Source organism: Lepidothrix coronata, unplaced genomic scaffold (assembly GCF_001604755.1).
Source record: "Lepidothrix coronata isolate B3197 unplaced genomic scaffold, Lepidothrix_coronata-1.0 Scaffold107, whole genome shotgun sequence".
Lineage (NCBI taxonomy): Eukaryota > Metazoa > Chordata > Aves > Passeriformes > Pipridae > Lepidothrix > Lepidothrix coronata.
In genome coordinates, this window is record NW_016690287.1 from 2,551,882 (window position 1) to 2,561,919 (window position 10,038).

Genomic DNA, 10,038 nt, shown 5'->3' on the forward strand with positions numbered 1-10,038 from the left:
TAAGTTGACTGCAATAAAATATTAGCTATGTTCTCTGTTTGCAATAAAATTCTCTTTGAAAAAAAAGAAAATATCTGAGTGATGTTTCTCTCTTTCATCTCTTGCCCTGCTTTCAGTTACTTTCACAAAATGATTGTGAGCTAGAGCATTTTTTGTAGGTTAATGGGTTCTCTTTGAAGGGATTAAAGTCACATTGATTATTAATTATTTTTTGATGTTTTAAACTGATGTAAATGTCCAGAAGCCCTGATGAGCAACATCCTGTAGAAATCAATACCAAATAAAAAACAAAAGTAACAAACAACAACAACAAAAAACTCTCTGCTCAGCTCCTGAGGGAAGCAATTGTGACTTCTGTTTGGAAGGTATGTTGCTCCTTGGAGAATACCAGCAACTGGCATATATGATAATCATTTCTAAGTTATCTAGAGCATCCTTATTTTGATGTGTCTATCTTTCAGACTTCAGGCAGAGTCTGCAGATACTTTGCATACAGAATAAAGCTAGGCACAGCAGAGCTAAGCAAATAATAAATAAACTAATTTCATTGCTGTTGGCAAATCTTCATTTTTTTTTTCTTAATTCTGACTTAACGGTACTTTAGGAAAACACTAATTAGCATTATTTCTGTGGATTTTTTTTCCTCCACCAATTCTCTCTACTGTTCTTCACCCCATTTAATAGGATGTTGGGGTGTTTTATCTGCTGTTTTTGCTTGGAGGGGGGAGGTTTCTTACTTGAATTTAAAATTCCTTGCTGTTTGTAAGTAGAATCTTGTTTAATAGATTAGTGAGGAGTAAAGATTTTCCATGTTAAAATTACTTCCATATTAAAATGACTTCCATATGAACAAAGAGAATATGGTCCTGAATAGCTGTGGTACAGATAACAGGAGACAAACAGCAGATTACACACAGGGAACAAGACAACTGGGAAAGCCTGTGGTCTGCTCTGGGGTCTCATCTCAGCCTCGAAGAATAACCCCTTCTCAGTTGATTTTAGGGATGTGTCAAGAAAAATATTGAAAGCTGTTAAATTTGAAGGAGTTGCTGATCTGATTAACAACTTAGTGGCTGGGACTAAGCTCTCTTATCCCAAAGACACGGCTTTCACATGATATGGAAATCAACATAACTGATTCGAGGACCTACAGGTTTATAGCACACGAAGGAGTTACAGTTGTTCAAACCCTTCTGACATGGCTAGAAGACCCATGCCTCAATAACCTAAAATACACGGGGGCCAAACCATTTCAAAATCACATCTGTTAGACTGACAGGCAACCTCATCTGTTTTTACGAGAGAACTTAAACAGGAATTTAGGATTTTTCTCCCCCAAAAGATTCATATCTACCAAACAGTTGCCTCATGTTAAATTTCTGACTGACATAGAGTAATAGCTCTGAGTTGTTTACTTCTGTCATCTCTGTTCAGCTCCTCTGAAGCGCTCAATCCTTGAGTTTAAATGTTCTACTCAAATTTTTCCATTCCTAATATTACGTTTTCTGCTCAGTCACAGTGCCTATCTCACATATTCTCTTCTCATGTCCATGCTGCCACCTGAAGACCAGTATACTAAAAGCTGAGTTTAATTCCCTTGAAAACATGTCCTGCTTGCTCTCTTCTCTGTTACCAGCAGCTGTGTCACCAACTTTCCCATCACTGATGCTTACTGTAAAGCATTTCTTCTCTAAATAAGTGCAAGAAGAGAAACTGCAAAGATAACCATAGTCATTCAAGCACAGCACCTACTACTTTTGCTCTGGTTATTTTTATGGCAAGTCAGACATGATGCACTTAATTTTATTTCTGGAACTCCATCTAAAAGCCACAGTGATTTCCCAGCATAAGAATGAAGGAGTTCCCAAAATGGAATGCATCATGTTTGGCTTGCCAAAGAGACACCAAACACCTTCCTTAGGAGTTGCTCCCTTCACTGCTTGCATTCATTCAAGATTACACAGTGCTATGAAAAGCAAGGTAACCTTCGTGTTTCCAGTATCTCCCATTCCCTATTCATCTGTTATACTACGCACGTGGCAGCTGGCATATGTTGCCACATTCCTCTCAAAGATTTTCCTCTTTTCAACTATACATTGATAGAAGTTTAATTAAAAAAAAAATTGTAATATCTTTTGTCTGCAAAACATTTAATAAGCCAGTCTCTTCATTTTATGAGTGCACTCCTAAGTATTAAACTCCTTAAAGATCTTTATTTTGAAACATTTTTAACATTTATCAAAACTTGATTTTTTTTATTTAAATTGCATTCAATTCATTTTTCCCTTAAAAACAGAATCTTTAAAATCCTGACTAACAAAAATGAAACCACTAATTTACCAGAAGAGTGCTCAGGACAACAATACATACTTCTGCAATGGAAAACAGAAATAGTTTTAAAAAACCACTTTGACTCTAAATTAACTATGAGCCTCTTAAGTTCTTCAGCAAATACACCTGTTTTCAAAGGTTTATTTTTTGACATTTATTGTCCTGACCCATATACCTAAGTAAAAAAAAGTTCTCTCCTCCAAAGCTGAGACTGACTAGTAAAATAAATCTCAAGGTGGACTTACACAAGACTTTGTTCAGTTTAACATTCATTCTGAAGCTCTGTAAGGTCATTTCGTGATATTCCTCTGTGTGGTGACAGCAGAAATATAGAGATTAGTGGGCTTCTCAAGTTCAGCCAGCACATTGCCCAAGAGTCCTTTAATCAGTGGCCGTGGGATCGCCACAGGTAGGTTTTTATTCTGCACAGTCCCTGTCTGAGCCCGAGTGAGGGATCACCCTTTAGAGCGGCTTCTGACCGGGGTGAACTTAGAAATTGCCTTCCTGACCTTGTGCAATTTGAGTCTGAGGCTCATAACTCCTGCAGGCAGGAAGGATCTTTTCTCAGTGGTCCCCTGTCATTTCACCGCAACGAAATCAGAAATTTGCCAAAGGGTAACAGCAGATTCTTATTCCGGTTGCAGAGAGGGTTTTGCCTACTACAGTTCCGTAAACATGAGTTGGCATAACCATCCCCTTCTTTAGCTTTGCCCTCTGGAATCACCCTGGCTTAGAAATAACCCATAAAAATGATTAAATGAGAGAGAACATGACTTTTAGAAGTTTTGGTCTAAGGATGCCTACTTATAATAAAGTTTTTTTAAAAAAGAAAATGTATGCTTTTTCTGGTAGGATGCTTTTCTCTTCCATACAGCCTGGATAGTCTCAGACTAGTGGTAAGCAGAAAAGACTGTTTTACCTCAGTAGTTCCTCTGAGCCTGTCTTATCATGAGGAACACTTACATTTGTTTTGCAAACAAAAATGAACTGGTAAGATAGGTTTGGGGTTTTTTTAAAATCTTATTTTGGTGCTAATAGAATATGATCATAAGGAAAGAAAGCAAACTTTCTTTCTTGGTAAGAGCTTCAGCCACCATCTCTTGGAGAGAGAAGATGCTAAAAGGACTCTATATCAAAATTCACATTAACATTTTGCTTTTCCCAGGCAGAAGGAAACAGTGGTGATGCACTGGGGTTCCCAGCTGTGAAATCAGCCTTTCTCTCAAAAAGGTTTCTCCCACAGAAAGAGGCCGTATCCTGATGGTATGATCTTTACTTCAGATTATTAACTGAAGATATAGATGTTCTTGAAAATTACACCAGCAGAAACATATTTCCTGTGTTGGGTAAGGTTGAGCCGAGTAAAGTCTTACAGAATCTAAATCTCCCTGAATGTCTTGGTCCACGTAAACCTGAAGTAGGACTTTGCTGTGATGCCAAACTCCATAAACTGATGTAGTATTGGATAGAATTCTACCCTGCTAGACACAAAAAGCTGTCCTTTCTAAGAGAGAGAGTGTTGCTGCTTCATATGAAAAGCATATATAAGACTGATATATAAGGACCTCAGTCTCCTGGAAATATGATTTGTATTACTTTATTTGTAGAAAATTTTCCTGAAGAGTGTGATCCCTCCTATTTAGTCCATACATGGAACTACTCTGACAACCAGTTTTCTCATTATCTGCCTACTGAGAGCATTGGTCAGAACATCTTGGAGGTGTAACATTGTACATCACGTCCCAGCATCAGGTTTGGCTTGTTCAAGGTGGTTTTTTCTTCTACTTAAGCTCTACCTTTTCCCACATAAATAATAAAAGCAACATAAAATCATTCAAGTACAAGATACCAACAGCTTGGACATACCTCTGACATACCAGTCACATAACCCAGAGCAGAACTTCAACTGGTCAAAGCTCAGTGCAGTCATGACTAAGGAAAGGTTGTTGGATTGCAATTAAAAGATACAGCAAAGATGACATCAGTCACTGGAATCAGGGAAAGTGTCTACTTCTCATTGTTCTTTATTTAGCTGAGGTACAGCTTTTCCCTTCAGCTGTGATCAGCCATGCCTTTGCCACACCAAAATGAGATGATTATGAAGCAAGCAGCTAAAGACTATGCCTTCCATCCGTTCTGACCGAAACAGCAGAGAACACAGACCCATTGCAAAATGGCAATATATTAAGAGATTCCTACAGCAGCATGGTTGGAGTCTTTTCTCTGAAGCAAGACACAGCTCTGCTCCTCTAAAAAGTATTGTAAATCCATATTCATATTTGAGCTCACACACAATGCCTTTCTTCTGCTAATTTCTAAACCAGTCATCACACAAGAAAACTACCGAAAAAAAGAGAATGATAAAGGTTCAAGATCACATTGCTATATTTCCAAAAATAATATTATAGTACCATCCTGGAGCACAGGAAGCATTCACATCATGCTGTGAAAGAAGGAACTAAGTATTACTAGTCAATGAGCAACCATATCAGGCATATGACATGCACTGGGCAATATCCCTGTTTGACCTCCCCTAGTCACCGACTGTACCAGCAACTTCAGACAACGTCAGGATTTAGAATAAATTGGAATCATTACTTTGCACCACAAAATGACAACAATTGGAAGAGAAGAGGAAAATGTGCTTTGAGCAGTTTTGTCACTGTGCAAAGTCTGCTGATGATTTTACAAATTGCCAGATGGGCATCAAGGCCACATCAAGCAGATTCAGCTTAGCAAGTGACATTTGGGCTGCTGACGCCGAAACAGCAAGCACACAGACGTCAGTTTTGCCTGTCTTCAGATTCATCAGTTCAATGCCACTCCTTTCTCACCAAAAGTAACTTCTAGATGAAACACCAATTTAATAACTTGAAGCTGGGTAATTTTAGTATTGGTTCAACAAGTCGGCAGAAGTAAACAGCACAAAACTAGGGAATGCCTTGTTTTGAAATTGGTTGTTCTCAATTGTTTGCCACTGCAAAGAAATACACAGACATTAAAGAAAACTCAGTGAATTTCAGGCACATGGCATTACTGATGTACCTCCATCTGAAGCTACAGCTTTACCTTCTCTTACACTACAACATTCTGCTAATGCTCATCACCTCTCTTTGTCTTTACAGTCCCAGGTTTGTCTGAGTTTTATCCAGCTGAGAAGTGATGGCCACTTTCCAATGAAAACCTGAGGCCTTGGCTGCCTTCACACCTTACCAAATTTCTTGAGATGTATTATTTATTTTTCAAGTATAGTATTTTACAAATTTAAACTATCTATTTTCTGTCTTGCTTTACCACAGTAGTGCTATTAAAAAAACACAGCACCAAAACAACTTCATTTATTTTTTAAAAAGCCAGGATTTAGAGTAATGTAAATTGTGTGATTATGGGATAAAACAGATACTTAAAACTGTGTGCACTTCTATATCTGAGATCGAACTAGAAATTTAATCTTTCTGCTGGGCCCTAACATCCACAGTCTTATTTTCTTAAAAATAACTCTTTTGCTTTTTTTTAATCGCCAAATTCTATGGAACAAAATTTTTTCTGTGTATTAACATTTTATCTTGCATAAATGTATGTTTCAGCAGTTATGAAAATGAGACAGCTGACAGTTGACTACTATATGTGAACAGATGCTGCGAAAGCTTCCCTTCAAATAGTTCTGTCAATGCGATGTCAATTTTAGAAGCGACACCACTGCTGTTCTAGGACATGATCCTGCAAACTCTTATTCACACAAGGAGTTCTGATGATTTCCACAGAACATTTACATGACGCCGAAAGGTCAGGTCCTTAGTTGCAGAGCTCTCCTTAACAGTGACTGACAAACATACAACAAAGTTTTTAGTAGTGCCGAGCTCTGTTCTTTAGGGCAATGACATTTATAGTCAGGAGTATTCACCTAGACAGTACGTAGATTTTCTTTTGGAAGTTACACGAAGCACGTTAAATATGCCTGAGAAACCATTAAAGGAGCGAAAGCGTTGGAGATAAAAAATGTCATGTGAAACCAAGCTTGCAGTATTAGGCAGAACTTTGAAAAATTAATCTGCCGAGAAGATAGGCTGAGCCTGAACATGGCACATCGCTGATCAGAAAAGAACCGTTCAATTCTGCCAGGATAAAACCAACACGACACACCACCCTCCCCTTTGTTAGCTGCATCTTCGTTAGCGGGTCTCTTGCTGGGGGTGAAGGTAAGCGGGATTTGCGGGAGAACCCGGCGCGGTGCCCGGGCGGTGCTGAAGGACAGCGCGGCGACGCCGACACCGCCCGCCCGGCCCGCGGGGCAGCGCTCCCCAAAACGCAAAACATCGCCCCTCTCCCAGCGCCTCGGCTGAAAGCCGGGGAACTTTGGAGGGGACAGAGGATGGGGTAAGCGCCGCCGCCGCTCCCCTGGGCTGCCGGCACTTTCGGTGGGGATGTGGGAGAGAGAGCGCACCTCGACCCGGGGCACGGCGGACAGCGCTGCTCCCTGCCGCTCCCCCAAAGCCACACGCACATCCCCCGGGAGCACAAAGAAGGGACAGCCGGGGATGAGCCCCTGCCTCCGTCGCCAGCGGGCCGTGCCCGGGCGCGGCGGTCCCGCCGGGAAAGGCACACAAAGGCGACGCGGAGGGGGCTCGGTGCCCACGGGAGCGGGGGGACCCGCACCCCTTCCCTTCCCCGGCGCTTACCTTCAGCAACACAAAGAGCCAGAGGAGACAGGAGCGGGCCCCCGGGGCCCCCCGCCGGCGGCGGTCGGGCATCGGGGGGGACGGCGGCCGCGGCCCGCGGGGGCGGCCAGGCAGGGGGGGCTGCTGCTCCTCTGCCCCCGGGACCCCCGCCTCTGCCCCCCGCCTCCCTCCGCTCGGCTCCGAGCCGTGCCCGGCAATGGCGAATTGCGGCAGCATCAGGCGGCCGGCGGCGGCGCCGACCTCCCCGCCGAGCGGCGCATCCTGCCGCCCCCCGCCCCTTTTATTTGGGGTTTGCGGCGGGGAGGGGGGAGAGGAGGTGGAGAAGGAAAAGGAGGAGGCGGCGGCGGCGGCGGGTGGTGTCTCCCCTCCCAGGAGTTCGGGCGATCGCGCCTCTCGCCGCACGGGCAGGGCTGGGAGCGGCGGCTCCTCGGCGGGGGCGGCACCGAGCCCGGCGGAAGGCGAGGGACGGGAGCCGAGAGCCTGGAGCCGCCGCCCCCCCCCCCACCCCCCCCCCCCTCCCTCTCCCGACAGCATCTCCCCGCCGCGGGCAGGAAAAGCAAAGCGGCGGGCAAAAAGCGCATCTCTCCTCCCGCTCCCCATCGAGCACACCAACCCCTCCCCAGTGTCATTCTTCCCGCCGCGATGGAGGGACAGAAATGCCGCGAGCACCCCGGGCTGCCCGGCTGGCAGGGCAGGGAATGGACCGGGGCTTCGGCTCCTGCGGGAGGAGGCTGCTGAGCTGCGACGCTGCTGGAGCTACAGCTCCAGGAGCAGCGGCCGGTACCCGGGTATCAGCTGAAGACACAGCGCAGACTTCCCCGTGGCTGTTCTCAGAAGGCAGGTTAAACGTGTGGGCAGCTCTTCGGGTGTTTAAGGCATAGGTCTGAACCTTCAAGAGCTGGAGAAGAACTCATCCTGTCCCGCGAGATACTCAGGCCCAGTGATTAGAGGGGCACACGGACAAAACTGAGGTCACACCCCCTGTTGTGTGTTCCCCCATCATCCCACCCAGCAATCCTGCAAGTTGATCAGAGCCATCTCCAAACTTAAACATTGGCAAGCTATTCAACTTGGCTTAAGAGGGCATCCTCAGAAAAAAAGGGGTGGAAAGCCCAAAATAAAATCCCAAAGCACCTGAACATCAGCACCTGAACAACTCCCCCATTCAACCACCATGATGAAAAGAGTCTTTCCAAAATGAGAAGACCGCATCAGAATCTAGTTTGTCACAGACTACTCTCTCTCTCACACCAGTATAAATTAGAATACATCCTTGGTGCCACTATCAGATCAGTAACAAACTCCGACCTAAACAATTAAGTGTACTAACAAGGCTTTGTCTGGGGCATTAAACTTCAGAGCAACTTTGGACCTAGATGTGGTTCCATTAATTATAGTAATGGGCCACCACCTTGCTCTTCCTTAAAAAAATAAAGTAATGGCTAAAAGTAGATTCTGGGATTGTTTTCAAATTTTCTAAGTCATTTAGGCAAGATCAACTCTATTAAAGTTTTGTGGGAATGCCCTTTAAACTGAACAATTGCAAAGTTGTTTAATAACAGCATTACTGAATTGGACAATAATGGATCTGTGTTTCAGAGCCCTACCCTGCTTATACATGGCATAATTTTGATTTCCTTATAATTTGGACCTTCAGTCAACAACAGCTTGATTTCAAAGTGGCCAAAGCCAGAGAGGGATGTGCTTATTTTGTTCTGAAATGGGCCCTTGAGCAGTGATTTGCCACACTTGATTGGGATTAATCCAGAAAGTGAAGGAGAAACTCAGCTCCTGTGTATATACTGGCACAAAGCCTAAATTTAGAAGTCCAAAAGGCAAATGCTACTCATATCTTCATTTGTAAGAAGCTGAGGACAGAAAAGACCCACTGAATGCTACCGGTGAAGGACACAGACCTCTCTTGGATACCCACCACACTTGGTATTTTCAGCATTATTTAAAATTGGTATGCAAGGGGTTAACCATAGCTAAAATTCCTTCAGCACTCACATTTAGGATGAAGAGAGAGGTTATCTGAAAGACAAAGAAGTGCATTTCTTTAGGAAATTAAGATTGTCATCAGTACTTGAGAGCTGTGGATTGAATTTTAGGCTACAAGGCTCTTGTTTATTAAGAAAATTGAACTGCATCAGTCAGTGATTTTTAACCTTAGGACTGTATTTTATGCTTGCTTCTACTGCAATATTCCACTAATTTACAAATATTTAGACATTAAAATGATGATGGCATAAGCAGATTTTAAATATTAAAGATATATAAAGAGAACAAAATTGAATATAAAATGCTAGTAGCATTTTAGCCTCAGGACAACACTACCTGAATCAAAGAGTTAGAGTGAGGAATAGCTGAAAGAAGTGAGAAACGTTTCTGGAATGAAACCTTCAGTAAAGGACCAAGATATTAAAGCATTCTGGTCTGGCTGTTGCAGCACAGAAAAACACAGCCAGGATAATTCATGGATTGCATTCTTTTTAAGTTGTGGGATACTCAACTATTTGAAGTTCCAGTGCCTTGAAAGATTCTAATCTGCCAATAGAACCTAATCCTTCACAAAATGATCATTAAATGTTTTTCATTATTAAAAAAAAAATAAATTAAAAAGGTGTTTTTCAGCAGCTATTCAGAAGTGTGCTAGGCACAGGCAATAGAACAGTTCCTCCCACTGAAAGCCCACACTCAAGCAGGGAAAGAAGGTATAATGTGAGTAAAGCAAAGATTGGCATACTGGAGGCATACTAGACTTTTTCAATGGGTGATACCTGGAAAGCTGTACAAAGCATTTCTTAGGAATGCAAGAAGTTAGAATATGAAAGATAAGCGAAATAATTTTTTTCTTTACTGAATTCAATGAGTGAAAAGAAATGCAGAGCAGAAAAATAGGAGGATCTAAGAAAGCAAGGGCAATCTTATTTGTTTCTAGAATTTAAAGAGTAAAACCGGTGAGTCTATTAATAAACCAGCAAAGCTTTAAAAATAACAAGACAATGAGATATCTTTCATGTAGTCA

General features: G+C 42.8%; 1 protein-coding gene across 1 annotated transcript in view; it reads right to left on the reverse strand.

The window, feature by feature from the left end:
* PTPRO (protein tyrosine phosphatase, receptor type O) overlaps positions 1 to 7,412 on the reverse strand; it is a 154,848-nt gene extending 147,436 nt beyond the window's left edge. Inside the window, exon 1 of the mRNA XM_017823944.1 lies at positions 7,011 to 7,412. Within this exon, the coding sequence (XP_017679433.1) occupies positions 7,011 to 7,226 (216 nt within the window). The 5' untranslated portion in view covers positions 7,227 to 7,412. The remainder of the gene's footprint in view (positions 1 to 7,010) is intronic.
* Between the last annotated feature and the right edge of the window lie 2,626 nt (positions 7,413 to 10,038).